This window comes from Ptiloglossa arizonensis, chromosome 3 (genome assembly GCF_051014685.1).
Source record: "Ptiloglossa arizonensis isolate GNS036 chromosome 3, iyPtiAriz1_principal, whole genome shotgun sequence".
Taxonomy (NCBI): domain Eukaryota; kingdom Metazoa; phylum Arthropoda; class Insecta; order Hymenoptera; family Colletidae; genus Ptiloglossa; species Ptiloglossa arizonensis.
This window is the reverse complement of record NC_135050.1, coordinates 29,041,055-29,065,972: the sequence shown is the minus strand read 5'-3', so window position 1 is coordinate 29,065,972 and position 24,918 is coordinate 29,041,055. Positions and strand designations below refer to the sequence as shown.

Genomic DNA, 24,918 nt, shown 5'->3' with positions numbered 1-24,918 from the left:
GTTCTTTCTCGTATTTGTGTGATAGATAGAGATAGATCGTTCTTTATTATAATAAATATAACTAAACAGCTGGTCGGCAAAAGCGACACAAAATCAAGCAAATGTGCTATTGGATGCGTCCTTCTTGCTTTGTGAGTCCTCACAATTGCTACCAGGTATTTCAACGTATTCTCTACGATCCCTGTGGAAAGGAATTCGATAATCTATAATGTACATGGTATTTTTTTTCTAAGTAATATGGTGAACTGGGAAGATATGATTGTTTTTAATATACTTATGCTTTGAATATCTTATGATATCGTTACGCTATAAATTTTCAACTCTTAATCCTTGCAAAGTATTAGTTTAATTAGTATTGTTAGTAAATTGTACATACACACATACACGCCAAATACACATATACACGTTATCGCACATGCAATAACCGATTTACACCACGCTATCGCACAAGTTTTGTACGAATGTTATTGCATCATTAAGATATTAACGTTTCAGTGGAATTTTTTTATATCGGAACATTTAAATTGAATTTTATGAAAGAACCGGTTATCTTTCTTTTATCGCTCGAGATAACAATATCTGGTATTTGAAAATATAATTGCTCCATAAAAGTCACTATACGATATTCAAGATTTGTTGTGAAAACATAAATAACAATTCCAATAATAGCACATGTTACTTTCACGCATAAGTTGGCACAACAATGTAGAATTATTATAACTTTTTTTAAATTCTAATCATCTTGTATTTAATGATTTAATCCATGATATAAAGGTGACATCGATACATACTGCATGCACCAATTTTGCAGCATCAACAACACTTTCCACGCGCTAACTTAAACCTGTTTAAAAACTTAATCGGGTTGAAGTGTTTCACGATTTTCCTCGTAACAATTGCATAATTCCGGAAGATTAAATTGTGAAATGTGATAAAATTATAAAACACCTACATTTACATAGGATAAAATGCATAAAAACATGCAGACAATTTTTATTACAACATCAATATAAATATATAAATGTGGGATTCTGAACAAGTACAAAGTGTTTAAAATTTTGAACAATTATGTATCATTATTTGTACCAAAATATCAAACGTCTGTACCATAAACTAGACAATAATCATCATTCTCGTGCACTATACTACCACCACCATGTGCATAATGTTATATATTGCAATAATACGCTTTTTATCTTCGACGTGTTTTGTCTTTAACATCAGAGACGCTAAATATGTATTTTATTTGCAAGAACATTGTTTGGCACAATAATGTATTGTGTCTGCACTTATTTCATCAAGAACAGAACCGAATGTACTCTAATATTGCCCTACTAACTGTTCGATACGAAGAAAAGTATATATACATTTTTATATAGTATTGCACCAAAACTAGTCAGTCTACACCAAAACACAGTGATTTAATTCTTACATGTATGTACACCTATTAACCTAGGTTCTTTCTCTTTTATTTATTTATAATTAAAAAACCAACGGAGATTCAGTTAGATATTTAAAAAAATCGTAAAAATAATCTCAATTGTGACTCGTACGCATCATTTTAAATGGAATGTTAATTTCGTATTTTAATACGATAATAAGTATATATTAAAACATTGTAAATACTCAATACTGAATTTTCATTCCAAATGGAACGAAGTTTTACTAGTTTTGTTCCTAATATATTTCTCTGTCTTATAAATAGCAACAGGTATCTTTCACTACTGTTCCTTTATCTTCGTTATATGAGTTTTCTTGTTTGTGAAGTGTTTCATCGCTTGTTGAATTGTAGGTATCTAGTCTGCAAGAATTTGTGATTTTGCAAGCATGTGCAATATGGAAGAAAAAAAGTATATAACAATGAGATGATTTGGAAGCGAAATTGATGATGAGATGTGTTTACATTCTGTCTTTGAGGTCAATCATCTTTTCATTGATAAATCTGTAAAATCAAAACTTTTCACTACCTAATATATAGAACTATCTGTATTAGCAAAAGCATTGAAAGAATTGAATTACATAGTGTTTAAGCAGATAACAAGTAATTAACATGAAGTTTTCAATTTAAATTTGTACACATATACATATAAACGTAAACGTATGTATTAGCCTCGAAATGCATTTACAATTTTTTAATTATGATCTTCGTCAATTACTTTCGCAAAAAAAAAAAAAAAAGTATTAAAAACTTTCCAATTTCAGTTTGTTATTACATAACTAAACGTTAACTAGATTTTTACAAAATACAGTACAAATGACATACAGATAATTCATTTTTTGCACATGCAATAAATACAATTACATTGATTTAAACTGATTAATATGTAAATTTCTTATGAATAATTGAACAATACACTAAAACATACAACATGCATTTTTTTTTAAGTTCCTTAACGTTACGAATACTGACATCTTTGAGAACAGCCCAAGTGTTATTTACAATTATGTAAAATTAATGAAGCAAGCATTGTTAGTTGGAAAATGATAGATGATAAATAGGAGAGAAGAAATATACGTACCGATATAATATGTAATGTTGTATAATGAAAAATATATCAAACGCAACTGAAAAGAATCCCAGGCCGAACTTCGTTGGGTCTCCAAAAATACTTTCCCAATCGTCTAATAACAAAAATTACCATTAATTATTTGAAGATAATTCAAGAATTTGTTCTTATTTCGTATCTATCATATGTACATTACCATAATTGTATGCATTCAAGATCATCTGTAGCATGGATAAAATACCACCAGTAAAATCTAAAAATATATTACCGATGCTCCAACCAACAGTGGATTTTCTTTTGTAATTATAAAACGCTTGTGGAACATATTTGATTAACGTAATGCACAATTTGATGTAACTGCAATAATACAGAAAGTCAAGCCATGCTAGCACTTTTACTGTAGCTAGGATTAGAGACAGTATTACAATAATTGCAAATATTCCATGAATAACGCGTGCAGTTGTAGATACCCTCTGAGTGCCTGTCTATAAAGATTAATAATTCTATTAATATTTATTTTCCATTAAAAGGAATGGAAATAATAAAAAAATATTTAATCACTATGACTATGACATTTCTTTCTTTTTTATATTAATATATCGACATATTCAAATCAAGTAAGTTTTGATTATTTACCTCATAAATAAAGCACTGAATGATAGTTATCACAGTAGCAAATACCGCGTGCAAAGAGAAAAAGATATCATTCACTTGCACAGGATTTAAACCTTTCGGATATCGCCAAAAATATTCAAGCTGAAAAATGCAACAGGGTATTAATATATGATATATTTAATGAAACATGAATTACGGTTATCATTTAACATACCTCTATTTCTGGAATCCAAAATAGACCACAATTAAATAGTGCGTACATAATAAAACCGATCAGATTTAACGATAAATAATCGAAATTTAATCCTATGACACTTTTGCGTTTGTAATTGCTGTATATTTGTGGATAGAAACTTACACTCCATGCTAAAAAGTATATCCATCCCACTACGGTACTTATATTGTAAAGAATGTCTGACTTTTCTATAGTCACTCTGACAAATGCTTCCGAGAAACTAAAAACATGAAAAAAAAAAGATAAGTATTACAATGGACACTATAACTTGCATACTACCGTGTATAAAATATAATTTTTTAATAATTTTCTTACTTTAAATTAACTTTGTTCAATTGATCTTGAGGAATTAGAATCTCTTTAAAAGATGTCATTGTTCTTTAATTTGAATTGCTTAGTTAAAGTTTAAATTATTTCTAAGTCTCACAGTGTGTAGTTGGTAGCACAATATAATTATAAGAACAATTACACTAAATCACTTTTTGTAAATAAAATTTATAAAGTAAATTAATTAATATACTTCTTATAAGCAACTAATTCAACACATTTTAGTCAGAGCAGGAAGTAGTCTGCTCAAAATCTGAGCACGGACTGAGTGAACTTTAAGTTTAAGATCCGAAGACAAGTACAGGTCAGGAGGCTATCTCTGCAAATAACTACCAGTGGATGCTAGTGAATGTAAGACCGATCGAAATCTTCTGGAAATTAGTCAAGAAAGTAAACATTGCACAACTGCATCCGATATCAGGTGGGAAAGAGGGGGAATTAATTTGGTCAACGTCCTTGGACTCGTATCTCTGCTTGTTTTTTTTACCCCCTGTGAATCTACCATTTATAATATTTCTTTGCATTCGAAGACATTTCGGTGTCAAAGTACTTTAGTTAAATAGATTGTTGTAAAATATTATCTAATTATAATCTCTACACCTAACTTATAACTTTTATATACTTACTGTACTACATTATTAGGTGTGACATTAGCACTAACAATCGAATGTCCTGCATTAACGCCTGTTACAAATATCTGCCACTCGTTAGTTTTGTTTTTATCGATGGTAATATTGTGGGGCTCGACAGTGATCAAATCTGGATGTTGCACTTCTATTATCACTTCTGCATTTTCCGATAGATTTTTCCTGTAAAAGTTAATTACATTATGAGTTGCATCATGCAAAGCCAAGAAATATAAGAAACGTTTATCTTAATTAGCTACAGTTGCAAGATAACGCGACAAATACTACAAATTTATTGTTCTACTACAATACAATGTTATCAATGTTATTCTATTGTGGTTAAAATTTTCCTAAAATTAATGTAATACAACAAACAAATGGAACAAAATGTATGTTCCGTTACCTCGAATATTTTAAACCGTTGTAAAACAAAGCAGGAGATTGTATAAACTATCGCTTTAAACGATAATTAGATACTCACGTCAGGTACAATATAAAATGGTTTACATTATGTAAATGAACTTTTAGATCTTGAGACGAAACTTTTAAGTCCGCCCGTGCTTGTCCTACGACTGAAACATTTATCGCTCGTTAGTGTACAGATGTATTTCTAGATATAGACGATATAATTAAAACGTTTTTATTGAGTTTACATTCTTAAGTAGAACGTAGCATATTAACTTACCTATTGCTGCAAAAATTCCAATGAACCATAAAGAGGCCATTTTCGATGGTTTCTGAAAGAAATCGAATAGAAGTTTAGTTCTACAAACTTTTCCCAAGTTTTATATTTTACATCGCAGTTTAGTTATTAATTTACAATGCGGATCAACGAAAATGACCATGTTTTCGTATTAACAATCGTACAGGCAACAGTGAACGTAAAGACCTCGATTGTCCTGATTTTTTAAAGAATTCGTTTTCTGCTATTGCTATTGTACATTAAAATATATAAGAATATAAGATACCAAACAATTCGATCAACTTTAGACTAGTCTGACTAATCACGGTTCGACCGTGCACATCTATTCAGAGAAAGAATCTTTTACCTTCTGAAGGCTTTGACCGCCTAACACGCGGAAAAGACAAGGAAGTCGTATAAAGCGTCGAACACTTTGCCGGATGCATGCCATTGATACTGATTATTACCGGGCGACGATCCGTCTGCTTATTCACGAGCTGTCATTTGCGTAGATCGATATCCGCATTATAGAAACGGTTACATGTTGCGGTTAAACATCATCCATCGTTAATTTAGCGAAATTTACGAGCCATGTTGGCACGATTTTCAACGACGGATTCGTTCGCACTGAGTACAAAATCAGTTCTCGTGGAAAGACACAGAGAGTATCACTCGAACTTAACCTCGGAGGCACGACGACCTCGATGAAACACGTCGCGGGGCGTTAAAGACGATAAGGTCTCGCGTTTTCGTAATGTCCAGCATTTTGCGCGACTCCCGTTCCGTTCGCGACGTTTGACATCGCCGAATAATATATTTTGCGGTGACCCGAACGAAAAAATCAATCGAGCCTTCGTACAAACCGATACAAAAGCACGCGCTCTTTGTTTACATGATTGCTGGAGAAACTGGTGGCGTGAAAGGTGCGGTTCACCCAGGGACGTAGCGAAATACGATTCAATGGAAAGTTGCGAAAGAATTTTTTAAACCTTTCGCTACCGTAAGCGCCTTTGAGCGTTCAACCGATATCGTCGAGATGGTGCTCTCGACGCCCTTAGGCGTTCAACCGATCTCGTCGAAACGGTGTTCTCGACACCTTTGGGCGTTTAATATCATTATCGTCGTTGTTCAAATATCTTTGTACCAGCGACCGCACAATCTAGATCGGCTTTACGATTGTTACGTGTTATTAAAATGTAATTACACACGATACGCAAGAGCAAAATTTCGCTGCGCGTAGTATCAGTCGTGACGTCACGACTGAACGCCTGCCGTCTGCCGTTTGCCACGCGCGCTGTACATTAGACTTCGCCGTAGCGAAGCAATTGAATTACTGGTTTGGAGTATTACATTCGATGTTTATTCGATTACGATAATTACACAGGTGATGATCAATCATCGTTGAACAATGGTCGCGAAACAGTGGTTTAAACGTCTAGAATCGATCTTTCGAATAATTGCCCGACACCTTCGCGCAGCAATGCTCATCGGGAAATTTACAACGAGCGAAAACGTACTTTCCTAACGAGCTCGATTCTTTTTTTTCGAAGACGAACGTTCAGAAAAACTTCGTTCCGTCTTTTGCTTTTCGCACCGATTTACGCGAACTCGTCGTCGGTGTTACTCGATAGTCGCGAAACTAATCCCGTATAAATATCTCGTAGTATTATTCGAGAGGGAAAGAACGAAAACGGTTTCTCAGGTTCGTATCGAGACATTTGCATGTAAATTGCGGGACAAGGCAACGCCATCAATTACAAAGTTCCATAACGTCGCGGTTATCGTTTTTTGTACGCAATATTTCAGTATTCTCTGCGTATCGTTTTATTTTCTCATCTTCGTTGAATTCTTCCTCGCTCTATTAATTTTCATTTTTTGTTTTTTGTTTTCGTTCCTTTTTTTTCTCCCTTCAAACGGATCCGAGCGGGACTGTTTAAAGACAACGAACGAAAGGTTTCTCTCTCGGAACGTTTGAACGTTAAAGTCTTTGGTAGACAGTGTTCTCTTCGGTTCGCCGGCGCTCGTATCGATCAATTGTTTTGTACAGGCAAATACATACGTACGGTGCGAGGGCCCGGCGAAGTCGGGGATTTTCCTCCAAATTTTCCGCCGCATTATCTGCCGATTACTCGCGCTCTCCTTTGTTATTCGCATTGACTCGCGCCATGGAAATTCCATCGGTTATATTTCCTGCTTGCGGTCTCTGTTTTTCCGCGAACGTTTATACGTTTACGCTCGCTTTGCTTCCACTTTGACTTCGTCGAACGATGATCAAATTTACGGGGAACAATGAAACGCGAGTAAACGTTTCGAAAAACGTAACCAATTGCAACGGAATGCGATCGAAATTTACCTGGAATCCTTTTAGCCGGTATAACGAAACGTTTCGATGTTCGCGGGGACAATCGAACATCGGTTTATCGTTGCGAGAACAAGATTCTCGAAAACATTTTTCACGACGCAAGTGTTCCACCTTCGCGGATCACGGAAAATTTGTACAGCTGTTGTCACTGTCTATCGTTATTCCTGTTTCTCTATCGATGTGTATCATTTTTCGACGATGAGAAATATCGCGTCGATCGATCTATTCCGATTCGAAAATTTTGAATTCGTCGAAATATTACATACTTTCGTCCTCGATTAAAATTAAACTTGATCCGAAATTATATCAATCAAAATGAAACTAATATCAATTTCATCGAGGAGAGACTCAATTGGTAGAATTTACGTTAAAATGGAAAGTTTTTCTCAATGTTTCCAAACGGAAGCAAATGCACACTAAGACCCTAGGAACATCGCGACACGGATCTTTGGACACCGGAACGAGCACAGGGCTCAAGACTCGAACCGATACCGTATAAATTGACGCTCAATTTAAAGAATAAGATCACGCGCGCGTGAACGTGGCCGTCAAAGTGTTAATTACAATCGGAGCAAGCTCGATTACCGTAAACGAGGCCAATGAAAAATTCGTCGCTGTTAATGAAATTGCCGTCAGAGCGATGGTAGGCGCGTTCACGTGCCTTTCGGGGTAAATCGAACCGTCAAAGGGACTTAAATTTCCATGATAATGTTATGTTAATATTCCGCGTTCGGCAATTCGGAAAATTCGGTCTAGGCGAGTAGCTCCGCGAGCAGTCGCGGGGTGGTTCCGGGCGAAGAAGTGGAGGGAGGGGGATCGGGCCGATAGCTATATCGTATACATTTCGAGATAGAATAAATCGAAAGAGAGATCGACGTTCGAGTGCACTCCGCGTCCCAAAGGGGCCTTCGCGAAGCTTGCACGGAAACAGCTCTGAAAGTCGATCGGCAGTCTGCTGCCGCTTTTGTTGACGTATACAGGCTTCCTCGCCGCCAATATTTTCCTTTGCGTCACGGTCGAGTCGAACGGACCTAATCCTCGACGATAGCCCTCTCTCCTCCCACCCCACCCCCACCCACACCCCACGCCCCCTCGTCTTCTTTCTTTCCTTTCTATCACTTTCAATTCGCCCTCGATATGGATAAACAAGATCGTTTCTGGCCGGACGTTCGCCAATATACCTTGAAATTATTCGCTCGAATCGTTCGATCGGAATACCCGGGGAAATATGCCTCGACTCGGGGCTCTCTTCAGATTTGGGAATTCAGGGACCTCCGGTCGCTACGTCCTGGAAATTTCCGGGATATTTCAAAGTGTTTTCTTCGTCCGCGGAAATCTTTCGACGTCACCAGCGATACCGAACTGACGAAGTAAATCGACACGGTTCACGGTAATCGCGAGAATCCCTCGGCCGATGCATTTACAACGACCGAATCTTCTTTTCGACAGATTTGGAAACTCGATGGGCCTTACGGGGGCCCGTCGATGCACACGGACGTGAAGAAATAAATCGACACGGTATCGCGAGAATCGCTCGACCGATGCATTTACAACGACCGAATCTTCTTTGGGACAGATTTGGAAACTCGATGGGCCTTACGGGGGCCCGTCGATGCACACGGACGTGACGAAATAAATCGACACGGTATCGCGAGAATCGCTCGGTCAATGTATTTCCAACGACCGACTCTCTTCTTTTCGACAGATTTGGAAACTCGATGGGCCTTACGGGGGCCCGTCGATGCACACAAACATGATGAAATAAATCGACACGGTATCGCGAGAATCGCTCGGCAATTGCATTTCTAACGACCGACTCTTCTTTGAGACAGATTTGGAAACTCGATGGGCCTTACGGGGGCCCGTCGATGCACACGAACATGATGAAATAAATCGACACGGTATCGCGAGAATCGCTCGGCAATTGCATTTCCAACAACCGACTCTTCTTTTCGACAGATTTGGATACTCGATGGGCCTTACGGGGGCCCGTCGATTCACACGGAGTACCCGTGATCCGCGTCGAAGCTTCTAGGAACGATCTTCGCGAACGATTTTCGTACGCGAATCGTCGAGCGTCGTTTCGTTGAAATCGTAGAACCGTCGCGTGTAAACTTTTAAAAGAATAAGTAGAAACGGTACTCAAATTACCACCGAAACTCGCCTTTCGATTCGAGCTACGAACAACCGAGGTAAATATTGTACGTTTCTTCGTACGTTCGTTATCGCACGAACCGAAGCCGTTAATCGTTGAACAAATGAATTATGCGGGACCGAAATAGACTCAAATCACCAGGAACAACGTTTCGCGCGATATTTCGTCGTTCACGGGCCAAACATAAAACAGCGAAAGATAACTTTGGATAGTTGGTCAACTTACGAAAACATTGTTTACAGTGACCACGGCGCTACGTTCTTTTCTTCTTTTTTTTTTACCGAGCAATCGCGAACGCGGCGAAAGTATTACGCGTGTTGTAAATATTAACAAAGTCATCCTTGGACGAGGACCTCGGATTTAACGAGGTTTGGTAAACGCGACCGAATTAAACTAAACGTGGAATTATCAAGATTCGAGTTATCGACGCGCCATTTTACCATGGAGTAACTTTTACGATTCATCGTTGGGAGTCTTCGAAGTTTCTCGCTATCCTTTGCTCAACGACGACAAAATTTATCGAAATTATCTCTTAGAGCGTACACGCGTCAATCGGGTTCAGGTTCGAATCTTTTTTTTCTTCGATGTTTCTCCGATCAAACGGAGTAGACCGATCGTTCAAAAGTGAAGTCTTCTTTGGGAATTCGTTCCGAGGAAATTAACGCAAATCCAGACTCAAAGGCTCGGACATTTTTTTTATACAGCCCGCGTATTAAAATCGAGATTGCACGCGATTCAAATTTTAAGAATAATTTCGAAGTTTACTCGGACGCGGTTGCTGAAAAAGTTTGTAATTTCGAACCGATCATACGAACGAAGCAATTGGCGGAAAATTATTAAAATTGCGGCCACGAGGCAGCAAAGTGTTGCCTCTCGTTGAAAAAAGAATCTTTCGTCGCTTTTCTCGGAGAGTAAAGTTGAAAAACTTTCGAGAGATTCGTTTGCAAATTGTACACGTTGCGTTCACGCTGTACTTGTTTCGCGGCCAATCGAATCCTCGTGCTCGGAGATGGAGCAAATTTACAATTTCTCGAATTTCCACGCAAGCCGTATAACATTTTACGCAGGAAAGACGACACCCGGGAAAAGAGGAATGAAAAAAAAAAAAGAAAAAAAAGAAAGAAAATAATTTGAGACCGCATGGTTCTCTGAAACGAACGGACAATCGTCCGGCTCGTTTTATCGGATTACGATAGTTTTCACAGCACGGATTTTTCCGCTTCGCGATTCTTCATTTACGTCTTTTTTCTACCTATCGCTCGGAACACCAGTTGCGTGTTTCTCGATGAACTTCGTACACTTTAATGGGTCAAGTGTCGGTGAAGTTCCACCCGAGGTTGCGGAAACTGTTCGACGCGTTGGAAAGGAATAGAGAAAAGATAACCGAGCAGCGATATCGGAGCGATGAACGCGTGGGAGTGAGACAAGGGGCCCCGAAGATAATTACGGGACTAATCTCGAGAGACTTTTAATTCGTTAGCGCGTAGCGATACGAAACGTACAATCGCGGAGTGCAGTATACGCCCACGCGGACGAATCGAACGAATTTTTCATATTATTCGTATAAATATTCTATCGTTCGCTGTGATCGAACGAGCACGACCGTGCGGTGTATCGTTCGTAATTATTCGAACGAAAGTGCGAACTGTCGTTTATTTTCGCCGCGCGGAATAAGTAAAAAGTTGGATCGGTCAAAAATTTCCGCGATAGGTGCGCAACGACCGATACGGGGCCGATACGATTGTTAAAAATATCGGAGCCGGTCTCCAGCGGAGACGGTGATAAATATTATTTATTACCGAGACACTTTCCGTTCTCAAGTTCCAATTAACGAGAACGTTGTTATTTGGAACCCGAGGGTACGAATTCTACAATACCGTACGATGAAAGGTGAACGAGTTTCGTTTCGAAATGTGTACGCACGTATCGTCACCAGCGAGCAACTCGCGATGGTCGTTGGAATAATTATGATCGATACTGTACCGTGTATCAAAGTCGAAGCTGAAATCGAGCTGAAAACGTAATTTCATCGAAGATCGATTACTTCGGGCCTTGACCAATTTTCTTATTTGTCAATTACCGTACAGCGTTGCCCGTTCGGTATCGTCGTTATTGGTGGATCGATATTGCCAGCAGTTTTCGGCCCGCAATCGTTCGAGCGAAAGGTCTGTGGTTTGTACAGGGTGTTTCACCGTGACGCGGTCGCGTCTTCCCAACGGAAGAAATAATAAAGCAACGCAAACGTTTCTCTTACCTCGTTCTCGTGTTGCAGGTGTTTCGACGTTGCAGCGGTTGTTTCTTTCGTTTGGCAAAAAGCTTTCGAAACGTTCGCCCCGCGGCTTTCGATACGAGTACGCAACGTCTTATCGTTGGCTCGTATAACGATCCACTGCTACGAAACCGTTTACAAATAGTTGGTTAAGATCGTGCACGAGATACGAAACGCCGATTGTAAATCGTCGAGAGAAATCGGTTGGCCAAGCGGGCACGAAACGAAAACGATCGAATTACCGAAACGCTCGCAACAATGGCCGTACCTCGAATGCAACGCCATATAAGATAAACGTTTGCACAGGTTTCGCGTTACGCGTGTGGTTTATCGCCATTTGGTAAAAATGATTTTCATATTTTTCTTCGAAACTCCGACTAACAATAAGATTTATCGGACCGTTTCGAGCGATGGCTCGCTGGAAGAGGCGTTCGGTCAATCAGGGCTGTAACCAAGTATTTTGGTGCCCTTTGTCCATTCTCTTTAACGTAGATCCAATTTGCATTGTCGTACGAACGTTTTCCGACGAACTGTGCGAAAAACCTCGAACTGGTTATTTATTTTACTTCCAAGGGCGTTCGTTCAACAAACGTTGTTATTCCTTTAACTCGATAGGTTCGATCCACTTTCGAAGTTTCACGAGCACATTCGGTGAAACGTCCTGTAGAACCGTGAGCAGCGCGCATCGGTTTGTCAAAGTCGACGGATCTCGCTCTTTCGACGTGTTATTAAACATTTTTCGTGCGACGTATACGGCCGCGTTATCTCCGGCCCGGTTGCATTATCCCTTTCATCCGAGAAACAATTTCGCGAATGGTTTTGCGCGAGCTGTATTAAAGGCTAGTCGGCCAGGTAATAACGGTTAGCATAAATTAAAGATTAACTTTGCCCGGCTGGATCGGGCAACGTAATGCCCGTTCCATGCTAATTTCTTATCGCCGGCAATTACTTAATCGCACGCAGTCGAATGCACGTTCAGTTCGCGTCCCTGGCTAATTGGGACGCGAAGAAACATATCCGTGGGATCCGCTTTATTCCGCGGAACCGTGCGGTAACCTTCGTTTTTGCTTCGAAATAAAAAAAGAAAAGAAAGAAAAAAAAAGAAAAGAGAACGTCGCACCGCAACGAGATAATTTCGAAAAATTCTTTTTATACGCCGGAGAGAGGACACGGACACCGGGGGATCATTTCCAGAGGCTCTCGCGGAAAAGGTGTTTTCGTAGTATGTAAATGATTCTCGTGTTTGGAAACATTTCGCGCACTCGGCGGAAGAAATACATCGAGCTCGTAAAAAAAAGAATTCCACGATGGCGCTTCGAGTGTTCGGGGTAGTACACGGTTAGCGAATTCACCGAACGGAATTCACGGTGCGACGATTCGGCGTTGTTCTTATCGGCCGTGTCTGCGGGTCTTTTGGAAATCATTTCTCTTCGATTCTGCGTCGAGAACATTGCACTCGCAGACCTCGTCCAATAGCGAAATACAAGCCGATATCGAACGTCTCGCCCAAATGTCGGCTTCTTTTTTCCCTCCCCGGAACCTGTTTCTCGTAGTTGTAAAAAGGACAAAAGTATCCTACGATATCGCTCGAAGAAACCCGTGCAAAAATTCCTCGGCGAAAGCGCGAAGAAACGAAGGAGTCTCGCGACGAAAAAACGAAAGTCGAGCCTAACCCGGATCCATTACGCACAGCCCTGTAACCAACGCACGGTTTTTCATTAGGGAAAAACCCATTTGGTGGCTTGCACCCGGTAAGGGTATCGCGTAACAAACCTCTCAAGTATGCCCCGAGTACGTCGCTATATTTGTTCCATCAACTATACACACTGTCCAAAAAGTATACAAAGTTCGTACTCCGGTATCTTGACTTCCGACACTCGAGCTACCGTTTCCAGACCCTACCGCTTTTACGACCTCGCTATATTTCTTCCACCGAGTACACCTTGATGTACAGGGCGTACCGAATGCAACGCGCTGGTAGCGATGTAGCGAGATTCCGAAAACACCGAGAGACCAAAGACGACAACGTGCGAGAATTTCGGACGATGTCGAGATCTCACGAACGAGATTTCTTCGACACTTGGACTTGTCTAGAGTGTAACAGTACGGTGAAGTTCGACGAACATTGATCCGTGACCGATAAAGATGTTTTTATTTATCTTCCAACCGACTCGTTGCGCGAGCATCGACCCGTGTCTTTTACAAGCTGCCGAGTATCGTTTCTATCGTTCACCGGTAACTACGTATCGCCGAAATTGATATTTTACCAAATACTTTACGACAAAGTATCGTACCAGGATTTCTTCTTACGAGTGTATTCGACGAGAAACACGATCCGCGCGATAAAAACGATTATCGCAGCACGGCTACTACTCGGTGCTGAGAGAGATCGAAACGAGTACGCGCTTCTGTCGTAAAACACGCTGGAAACTTGGTAGATGCGCGCGTAACGAACGAGGAAGAGAACGTGGATCGCTCGTACGTAGAAAAATGACTTTTGCGGTCGTACGGACGGAATCCCATCGGACCGTGTTACGATTTGTAGCCAGACTGTGTCAGGGTTAAAATACAGCCGCGTAGTGGGGGGAATTAAACGTTGGAAGGATTGTTCGTCGCGCGTACAGTTTCAAAGATGATTTCGTCGCTCGAATCGGAATTACTCGGATCGCAGCGGTTCTCCGCGTTCGTTGAAATCCGGGCGATTTATCGAACCGGACTGGCACGGTGTTATTGATCTATCGACAGAATTATTAGGACAATTAACCGGTGGCTAAACGGTTTTAAATACTCGGACAGTGTCGCCGTACTCGTTTGTCGGTAGTGGATCGATAGAGCCTGGTCCGAAATGTACGGTTCCGTGGTCGTTATCCAATATCGAGTAATTTTTGATAACCTCTCTGTTCCGGACTTGCTCGGGTTTCGCGTCTTTTTTTCCTACGTAGGTACACGTGGTTGGATCGGAGGCGCGCGAACACGTAACGGAATATCGTTCATCGGGAGCGACGATCGCCGTGAACTTTCCACGGGGGGAAATTTCTAAACGGTACGTAATGGGTCACGACTATCTCGCAGTCAGATTTTTATCGTTATATCGTACACACCGTACCGTAGCTTTTTCCCTCGATATTCGATATCATCGTCTAGCGGACCACCGGGCGATACACGTGTCTCCCATTCAAGAGTTTCGAGCGGGTTCCTTTCGAACGTTCAACGCCCGCGGGTTTCGCTACGTGGCTCTCGTTCCGGTTTAATCGTGATTCCACGATTCATCGCCACGTGCATTACGCTCATTTTCCATCGCGACGTACCATCGACGAAACATTCGGCAAACTTTTTTCCATCGGTTTCCCAGCCAATATTCTTTTAACGTCGAATCCTCGTTTTGCGCCCGCGTTAAATCCTCCCGACATCCGATATATTCCATGGCTTTTCGACTCCGGTTTTTCTTTGTATCGTTCGACCGATCTCCAATGGAAATTCACGGGCTTCGTTGCGCCGGTCCCATCTATTTCGCGAACTCGATCCTTGTGGAATATTAATGCAACGTCTCCTATTCCACGGCTGCGAGGGCTCGTTCCATCGAACGTTTCGACAACGCTTACAATCCGTGGACCCGCGAGTAATAATATTCGTTCGAATCGAGCGATTTAATTGGATCGTTCTCTTCCGGTCGGAGACGGGCAAAGATTTCCTTCGGAATCGAAGACGACTACATTCGACTTGCACCGATTCAATTCTTCTTTTTTTTTTATCTATCCCTTGCGAAATATTCGACCGTATCGTTCAAATTCGAATTTTGATTCAACCAGCGACGGACGAACGAACTGTTTTTCGTTCGTTGCTCGAAACTTTCAACCGGATGAAAATGTTGCGAAACGCGTGACATTTGAAAGAAAAAGACGGTCGACGTTATTTCTCGACCGCGTGCCTACGGTATTGACTCTTCCTTGGATCGTTTTTTGTTTAATTTTCTTCCGATTCGTTCGAGTTGTTCAACAGTTCCGTTAATCGTTTCGCTTTCGCAGCGCATCGGTGCTGTCGAAAGAACACGGTCTCGGATTAAGGCCGACCGTAACGTCCGATCCAATACGCTCGCGTGGAATTTCTTTTTTTTTTTTTTTCTTCTTCTTCGCGGTACATCCAGGGGTTAGGTCGTAAAGCAGCTGCCGCTTAACCTCGCCCATTCGCCGTGGCGTAACCGCTGTCTTGTACATTTTTACGGGGAAATAAAGACGTTGAATAAAAATAGAGAAGACGAACCGTTGGACGAATTTTAGCCGGGAGGGTAATCCCGTAAATTTTTCGGATTCCAACGGTGTCGTCGGACACGATCCGTAGTCCTTTCCATTTATTTCGTTTATACGATATCCGTTCGATCGTGGCACGAGCGGACCGACGTGGTCCGGGCAAGAGCCGCTTCACGAGCCAACCTTGGAATTTGAACGTGGATCGTAGCCCGAACGGGTACAAACGCGTCCAGTTCTATTTAACTCTTCGCGTTCGACTAATTTGCAAGCGAAATTTATACCTCTGGCGTTTAGAAGATGGCGGTGCCCGCGCGTCACCCGATCGCTGGATCGTGTAATTCGTTCGCGCAAACCGAAACTCTTGTCCGTAATGTTCGTCGATCGCGTCGGTTCGCCACGTCGCCCCGTATCCAGGGGAAACTTCTTTTCCACGGGTGTGTTTCAACCGTCCCGGCCGATTTCCAATGTAAATTCCCAAGCTCGTGGCGGCAGTTTGGCTCGGGATGCGGATTCGCTTCCTATCGAATATTAATGCTCCGAGCGAGGGCTGCGTTTGACCCTTTCCCGAGACCCGATTTTACGACACTGCACGGTGCACCCTCGAGAACAACAACCAACTACGAATCCGGGGTGCAACGGAACGGGGATGGGGGTGACCCGTGCCGGCCCAGTTTTCAAGAAAACCCTACACCAAACACACACGCTACCCCCAAACTTTCTTTCTTTCTTTCTTTCATTCTTTCTTTCTTTCTTTTTTTTTCTTTCTTTCTTGCTCGACCTCTTCGACCCTCTTTTTCTCGACCGTCGGAAGTAAACGACTCCCCTGTACTCGTTCTCCGGTCTCCCCTTCGGAAAAACTACCGAAAGGAAAATAGGTTTTTGGAACTGTTGGCGGTGACAGGGTTTCCGCGATCCTCGTTCGAGTAACTTAATTACTCGCTCGGTGAACGAAGAAACTTCGGTAAAAATTTATTCCTCGTTATTAGGATCGTTCGCCGAGCTGTCAGTGTTTCGAAGCCCTTGTAGTTACAACTACTTTCTCAACGTGTCTTGTACATTGAAGTAGCGCGAAGTTTCATGCCCCGGGATTTATGCCCGATCTCGTTCGTCTCGCGGTGAACCGTTTCGCGAAACAGTCGACGGTCGTCCCTTAACGACCGTTTTTCTTCGCGGAATCGAAGAGTCCGGAGGAAAAACGTTGCGCGGCCATCGGAGGCAATAGTTTCGATATTTGAAAGATAAACTTTGCGAACGGGATTCAACGTTATTTATTTTTGTAACGGGTTACTGAATCCTTTCGCGAACATCCAGAGTATGGACTCGCGATCTTTCCTCGCGAAGAAAGATGGTACGCATCGTCGCGGTGCGTTCTTTCGGATTATTGGCGATGGAAGAAAGATATTCGCAATTTTATTTCTGAGATTTGGATCGATCTTCCAGCCTCAAATTTTTCTAATCACGGACCGTATTCGGTTTCTTCCCTTTATTTTTAATTTCGACTCGAAACCACTTGTGCGTCGAGTCTCTTCGTTGACAAGGAGTTTCGCTCGGTTAAATGGTACGATTATTTCGCAAGGAACTCGGTGACGTAAAGTCCAACGATAACTTCGCAAAATGCTTAGAATTTCGTCGTTCGCGTGAAACCGGTCGAACCTTAACGATAATCCCCGTTCCGCGATAACGCAAGCGCAGAAACGGCGCTTCACCCACGCTGTTTCTAACCGGAGAAATTGAAAAACTCGCTACCCAGATGTTTCCAACAACAACGAGCCAATGCTATCGGTTAAGTGCCCCGGACGTATGCGTACAGTTAAACGAACAACATAGAAAAACTTTCCTTGTTATTAACAATTGAGAGAGTTGATAGATTAACCGACCGAGCGTCTCGATTTTTAAACGACCTCTTCCGCCCGAGCGAAGGCCAGCCTTTGGCTAGCACGTGCTGCTCGACAAAGAATCTCGTTCGTTGCGCTCGTGTATTCGTAGCGACCGTAATGGTAGAACCATCTAGACGTTGAGAATGCGCGACTACTCGAAACGAGATACAAACGAAACCTGTTGTATCGAACCCGATTGCGTAGTCGATTGTTCGAGCACCACGAAACTGGCAGTCGCGTCGAAAATCGAAGAATTTATCGAAGGATTTCTACGAGCGCGATTCGATGCGCAAAATTTGTATCGTAGAATTCTCCGACGTTTTGACAGCTCCTGTCGTCTATACGAAACTTTATCGATCACCAGTCACGTTTCTTTGTTACGATATTTCCAACATCGTTGTGCATCTTCGGGCAAAAGAGAAATCGGTCCGCGCGAAAGATCGTTGTTTCCGGTTACTTCGAATCGGTGATACAATATTCACTATTTGATATCAAATTTTCGTACAATTCCGCGATTCGAGAAGATCTTTGAATAAAAGTTAATAACGAGAAAATACCGGTGGCGCTAACGAGTTGAGCAGACGTACACCGTTCGTCTCGAAATAATTCTATCGAATCGCGAGACTACGTACCGATAACGGTTCGGTATTCGTAAAATTTCTGAATCGGGAAATTTCGAACCGGAAGACAGCCCGGGAGCTCTCGTCGCGTCGAAGAAAGTTTTTCGAAGACGTCGAAGTTTTCGACCGAAACGCGCAGTCGTCGAAACGTTAGGAGAACTCGACGATAATAAAATTCCTCGTAAACCGAGAATTCGCTCTCGAGAAAGTGTATCTTTCGAACGTATAATCACGCTTCCGTTTAACTGTTCGCAACGGGTTAAGCGCCGAAGAGACGAATATTTATGCATGTTTTTTTTTCTCAAGAATCGCGAGGACGCGAAACGTTACCGGAGGCGAGCTATTTTTTCGTTTCGAAATTTCCTGGCTACTCTGTAGATTCGTTTCGCAACTCTGTGGAATTTACTTTTGCATTTTTAATTCCGTTCCAAAAAAAAAGAAAAAAGAAAAGAAAAGAAGAAAACGAACACCGAGTCGTCGAGAGTCCAAGCTTTCCCGATTGTACGTTCGTTCACCGGTACGCGTTTACAATTACTCGCGGACTTTTCGCAACGGGAAAATAGAAATTTTGCGACGAAAATTCTCAAAAAAGGAAAAAAACGCAACGCTTTACGACGCTTCGATGAACCGAATAAATGATAAATCGAACCGAACGAGGACGCGCGAAATAGAATTGTCGATCGAGGACGTATTAATTTATCATTTAACGCGCGGAATTATGTTGTACATTCGATAAACGTGGGACGACGTACGAAAATAAATGTCCAATTATTTACTTGGTCGAACTTGTCCAGGCGAGACATCGTCGATGGTTCTCTCCGTTGAGTAAAACGAAGTTCGCAAGAAATATACCTTGTTAATATTTCACGAACCGCTGGGAAAGAGTTCGGCGAGGACGAGTGGACGTTATTTTCAGGATTAAAAGCCGCGTTAATACGCCCATTCCTCCGTGGCGAATCCCAGCCATTGAAATCGAATAAAATTATCCTGACAAAGTAAAAAGCTCGATAACGCGGTTATGCCAAAATTTATTTAATCGCTCACGGAGTCGAACGCGCTCGCGCGTTTGTTCCTTTTAACTTCGGCTCTAATCGACTCGAACGAGTCTTTGCGCTTCGAAGCGAAATTCGAGCTCTTATCGCGGACGGGGCAAAAAAATTAATCAAAAGGCTGCAAAGTGGTTTTATCGGGGTTGTGTAAAAGCATTTCGTGGAAATATCGTTGCAGAACTTCCGATCGGCCGATTTCACCATCTAATCGCGGAAACGTGCTAAAAGAACACGTGTCGCGAAATCGATCAGAAGAACGATCCGAGTCGTTCGTTCGACTCGCGAATGGATTTTCGAAATCCCCGGCTATCGGCTCGCGATTAAGGCGTAACGCAACTACGGGATCGATAGCATTATTTTATTGTCCGGCAACGATTAACGATACGCTTGCGAAATAATCGTGAATTCGCATTACGCGTATCTTCTCGATGGATAAACCGTCGCGAGGCGTTCGACTCTGATTTCTTTTCGTTTCATCCGATTCGTTGTAGATATTACCTGTACAGATTCGTTGTAGATATTACCTGTACAGATTACTTGTAGATATTACCTGTACAGATCCGTTGAAAGAGTCCACACCACTTCGCGCAATACTTTCTCGCGTACGAATTCTTGCAACAGCCTGGTAATTTAACGAATATTTTTATTTCGCGATAATATACCGATCTAAACGATCGTATCGTAACTTTATCGCGTAATTATCGGTTCGACGATAACGATTAACCGTGTAATCGACGAGGAACGAACGATCCGTCCGTGTAACGACCCCGCAAAAATTTGCACCAAACAACACTGTCGAAGATAGCGATACATTTCGCGCGATATCTTTGCCGAGTTACATCCGCGTACTCGCGATCGGAGTACTCGCGAGAGTTAACAATGTCGCCTGACTTTGCGAGTTCTGAAAATCTCGAGCAAAACACTTGATAAAACAGTTGTATCGATAACGTTACCAAGACGCCGCACCAGTCACTGTGAAACGGATCAAAGTCGCACAGAGATTGCATACTGTATCGACAAGTGTTAGTGCGACCGTGAAACCAAAGCGGTACGGTATTCGACGATCATTCGGAAACAACTTACCGTCCTCGTGGTCTATTATCGGTAAGCTTGAATCGGATTATAGTCACGTGACCCGTACAGCCGTGCTCCGGTATCCGTTAGAAAAGAAAAAAAAATATAATACGGGCGATGAAAAGCGATAAGACCGTGACGAGAATGAAAAATATCGAACGATAATTTCGTTGATAAGGAAGAGAGATAATTCAAAGTAAACCAAAGTAGCGGAATACCAAGTTCAAAGACAATAGTAGCGAGAATAACGACGATGCGAGTTTGCGTTCCTCTTTTCGTCGACAATGATCCGTCGGGTTTCGAAAGACGATCAGTTGGAAGAGAAAGATATTGAAACGACGCTACGCGCGCATTGTGTTATTATCGAGTGGCGATAACAATAATAATAATCCGAGTCGAGTTCGCTTTAATCGTCGGATAGTCCGTCGCGAAGGTATTCCGATAATACTTTAACGAGGTCCGGTAATGTTTTTTTTTTTTTTTTTTTCGAAATTCTTTTCTCGCCTGTCACAAATTCTAGAAACTTCGTCGATGACGAGATTAGCGAGATTAGCTTCGCGGTAAGATAATTTCGATCCGTGTTAACGGCTAGCTTTACGAGGCGATCGTCGATCGAGATTTTTCTCGGATCGAGGTCAACGTTTCGCGAGTATCGTTGCGTATCGATTCGTTGATGAAAACGTAACGTCGAGACGCAAGAAGCAAAGCGTTGCCGGTCGATCGTTTATTCAGCTCGGTGGGAAAGAAACGCGAATTCGATCTCGCATCCGAGAAATAAAAACTTTTCGCCCGAGAACGCTCTTCCACACTGTTCGATGGAACATAAATTTTAGAGATCGACCGTTCTTATTCGTCGCGGTCTCGCTCGTTTCCGGTCACCTCGACGATTTCAACGAAGGACGTTGTTCCGCGCTACGAGTTTTGCAATATTTTATGTAACATTGTAACTCGTGCGCGCTGCAATGCGCAGGTTGCTCGCGACTGGCACGCGACTGTGCGACATATTATTGCACGACTTTCGAAACTCCGTTCGCTACGTGCTACGATCGTCAATTAACGTTGTTCTCGATCGATCGGGATTCTCGAATCTTGAGCGGCTTCACGGTCAGGGGAAGCGTACAATTCGAGAAACTGGTTCGACCGCGAGCGTTCCAAATTTACAAAGAAAGTTGGTCATCGATCAATGGGGATCAAATTTAACGGCTCGTTCGATCGTTTTCATCGTTGATGAGAAAAGTTGGCCATCGATCGTACGTAAATGAAATTAAGCGGTTCGTTTTTTGTTTTTGCATCGGTGGCTTGTTTCTTTCCTTCGATCGTCGATAAAATGGTAAGCGGTTGAATTTCGTTATCGTTCGTCAAGGTGGATCGCGAGTCCGCTGTAAGTTCGTAAGAACAACGCGCATTATCGACCGAATTCGTCGCGACTCGACGCTCTCGTGCAACTACGTCGCGATAAAATCGATTGGTCGTTCTAGGTCGTCGAGGAGTTATTCTTCGCGATTAAAAATCGTCGATTGAAATTTTGGTTCTCCACGCGTCTCTTATTCGAACGATTCGGTAGAAACTGATGATCTTTTCCAAGTTCGCGACATTTGCTCTAAATCGATTTTCTCTTTCCGTGCGAATTAACGCGTGGAATTCGTTTCTGTGAGATATACCGTGGTTCTCGATATCGTCTCCATCGGTGTCGGCTCGATCGGGGCGGTAGGCGTTCGGGGCACGCGAAATCGAAAATACGTAGTCGGAGTCGAAGAAACTGCTGTCTTTGGCTGCAGTTCGGAAAGTATTCCGCGTACGAAAGCTGTCAACGGCGTTTGCCAGCGTTTCGCGGCGTCTACGTGCGCGTGTACGGAGACGTGTCAATGACTTTCGTATACGCCGGCCCCGTTTCCCAGTTCTCCGATAGTCGACGAGTACCGAATCGATTTCGATTTCACGGCCAGTTTCACGGAAATTATATTGCGTCAGAGCCGACGGTAGCGGCGCCGGGACAGCCTCGTTGCGAATCGTCGTCGATCGAATCGATTTCTTACTCCATCCTCCTACCTTCGAACCCGCGATTGGAAAAGGAGGAAATAATTTGTTCGATACCGACGAATTACCGAACAATTTCACCGCTCCGAGACGATTCGACGTTTGGAAAAATTTTGTTTCGACACTCGCGCCGAATCGGTACTTCAATTCCGACGTTCCACGCGCCGCGCTCGCACGGTCGACGTGTTTGTCGAACGTTTCATCCGAGTTTTATTAGATCACAATTTGCGAATAAATTGTTCCACGGCTTCGCTCACTCACCTGTCGAATTTCGTTCGGCCACAAGGGATCGGGTGACGGTTAAAGCTCGCCGTAAGCGAATCCGATACAGAGACGTCCAATCTCTCTCTCTCTCGCCGCGCTTTAAAAATCTCTTTCCTCGCGTTTCGAGCCACCTGCAAGAACGAGCTTTCCATTAAAACTGGCCGAGGCCGACGCGTCTCTTCCACCGGGCGAACAGAAACGATTTAACTCTTGTGAAATTTTTATCGCGATCCCGTTAACTTCTCCGCAATTTGAACACTTATCGGTGAAACGTTTCGCGTACGCGACAACCAATGGCACCGGATGATTTTCATCGGTCGTGTTACCGAACTGTGGAGATCGCGAATTGGACTTGGGACCGAGAACGAGAAGTATTCCGCGAAACGGCTCCAAGTACGACTCGAGAATGACTCGACAAAGGAAATACCTATCGTGCATCGTAACTCTCGTACACGCGTTACGAATATCGCGTGGGTCGCGTCGTTATCGCGAGCGTCGTCGTCGTCGTCGAAACGATTAATTTCCGCTCTTCAAATTTTACACCGAACGCGATCGAATCGGGATCGTAAGAACGAACGGAACGAATCGATCGCGCGTACCTCGATTGATGCTCGATAGAATTCTCTAAAACAAAAGCAGGTCAAGATTGTCGAGTCGACGAGTTGGAACGAATCGCGAGCACGGAGAGTCGGTATTCCCTCCTTCTCGTCGTCGAGCGTTGTTTCTTTTGAAACGCGTCTCGTACGTTCACAGGAGCCACCTTCGGGGGGTAATACTTACCGCGTTGCGTCGCGATACGCCCCGTTTCGAAATGGATAATATTTTTTCGAAAAAAGAATCAGGTTTCGTATCCTGTCGTAACCCGTTCTCGGCGAGTCGAGCGTTCCCCGGTACTGTTCGGAAACGGTCGACCGCGTCGATCTTGCGTCGACGACTCGATTTTTGCTCTCTTCGCGAGCTAAAAAGAAAAGAGAAGAGAAGAGAAGGAACAAAAAAAAAAAAAAAAAAAAAAAGAAATAAGTAAACTACCGGTTCCGCGGGAGTTGGTCGGGAAGTTACCGAGGGAAGAATCGTGGATAAAGCATGTGCACCGTACCTGACGATCGCAAGGTTCGCGCGAATCGATCTCTTAGGAACCGGTCATCCGGTGCAGGTTCATCCAGGCGAGCCCGCACTCTCGACGGCCAGCTTCTCCACGTCCAACGGATCCAGCTTGCCGAACGCTATCGCTTTTTACGGCTTCAGCCTTGAACTTCCAGCGAGACTATCGCTCGGTCGTCCCCCGTAGTATCTCTTCCGGTTTGACGTCAACATCAGTTCCTCGCTTCTACGTCTGGACTCGCGATTCTCTCGCCAAGGAGATCACCGTTTCGGTGGCGATGCTTCGAACCGATGCGCGAACTCTATCGAATACGCGCGGTAGATACGCGTACGAACGAACACCCGCTCCGAGCGGCTCCGAACCAAGGTCTCGGGCAAATTTCAACGCAGGTGAAAGGAGAACGGTTCGCGTTCCTCGTCGACGGAGCCTTTTTTCCACAACTTAACGAGCCTCGGACGACGGTAGCGGTCCCGATATCGCATTGGCGAACGCGGTTCGCAAATGGCTAGCGCGAGCCTCTCGAACCTACGTATAAGTGTCTTTCGAGAGCCCCCTCCCTTTCCGTAAAAACCTTTCCCCCTCCCCTCGACCGCGTTCGATTTCACGATGGATTCGATCCTCTCCGCCATTTATTTTTTTTTTTTTCTCAACGCGGACCGGCCAATCGCTCCCGAATCGAATCCTTGCCGATCGATTCCCGAACATCGCCACGAACGTTCCCTTACCGTTAAACGTTTACTCCTATCTCGAGAGGTAACGAAAATATTTGTTCGCGTACGTACGTACGTACACGTGCCCCCGTTGAGAATACCGTGCCGGGCGATCGATCAAAGAGCTAATTTTAACGAGTTTCCCGACGTTTCGAGCTTC

The 24,918-nt window shown here is 43.1% G+C and overlaps 1 protein-coding gene across 8 annotated transcripts; it reads right to left on the bottom strand.

Annotated features, from left to right (window-relative positions):
* Nucleotides 1-26: 26 nt before the first annotated feature.
* Ctns (lysosomal cystine transporter cystinosin) lies at nt 27-24,578 on the bottom strand. Of its 8 annotated transcripts, none has more exons than XM_076306802.1 (10): nt 24,043-24,578; nt 22,944-23,077; nt 4,996-5,047; nt 4,792-4,882; nt 4,311-4,493; nt 3,337-3,577; nt 3,144-3,263; nt 2,704-2,992; nt 2,520-2,622; nt 978-1,801 (listed from the first exon to the last, which is right to left on the bottom strand). In XM_076306802.1, the coding sequence occupies exons 3-10, from the start codon at nt 5,033-5,035 to the stop codon at nt 1,696-1,698; spliced, it is 1,173 nt and encodes a 390-aa protein (XP_076162917.1). In that variant the 5' UTR covers nt 5,036-5,047; nt 22,944-23,077; nt 24,043-24,578; the 3' UTR covers nt 978-1,695. The 8 variants fall into 8 exon arrangements, with proteins under 8 accessions (XP_076162915.1, XP_076162917.1, XP_076162921.1 ...); XM_076306806.1 differs by lacking the exons at nt 22,944-23,077; nt 24,043-24,578 and adding exons at nt 19,299-19,509; nt 20,122-20,190; XM_076306800.1 differs by lacking the exons at nt 978-1,801; nt 22,944-23,077; nt 24,043-24,578 and adding exons at nt 27-181; nt 5,360-6,145.
* Nucleotides 24,579-24,918: the final 340 nt, after the last annotated feature.

What these genes read in the sequence shown, in the direction of transcription:
- Ctns (XM_076306799.1), bottom strand. Translation starts at nt 5,443, where the DNA reads ATGGCATGCATCCGGCAAAGTGTTCGACGCTTTATACGACTTCCTTGT. An exon ending in GCGGTCAAAGCCTTCAGAAG is followed by an intron (nt 5,048 to 5,359) that starts GTAAAAGATTCT and finishes GATTTCTTTCAG; the next exon opens with AAACCATCGAAAATGGCCTC. An exon ending in CTTGAATGCATACAATTATG is followed by an intron (nt 2,623 to 2,703) that starts GTAATGTACATA and finishes TTTTGTTATTAG; the next exon opens with ACGATTGGGAAAGTATTTTT.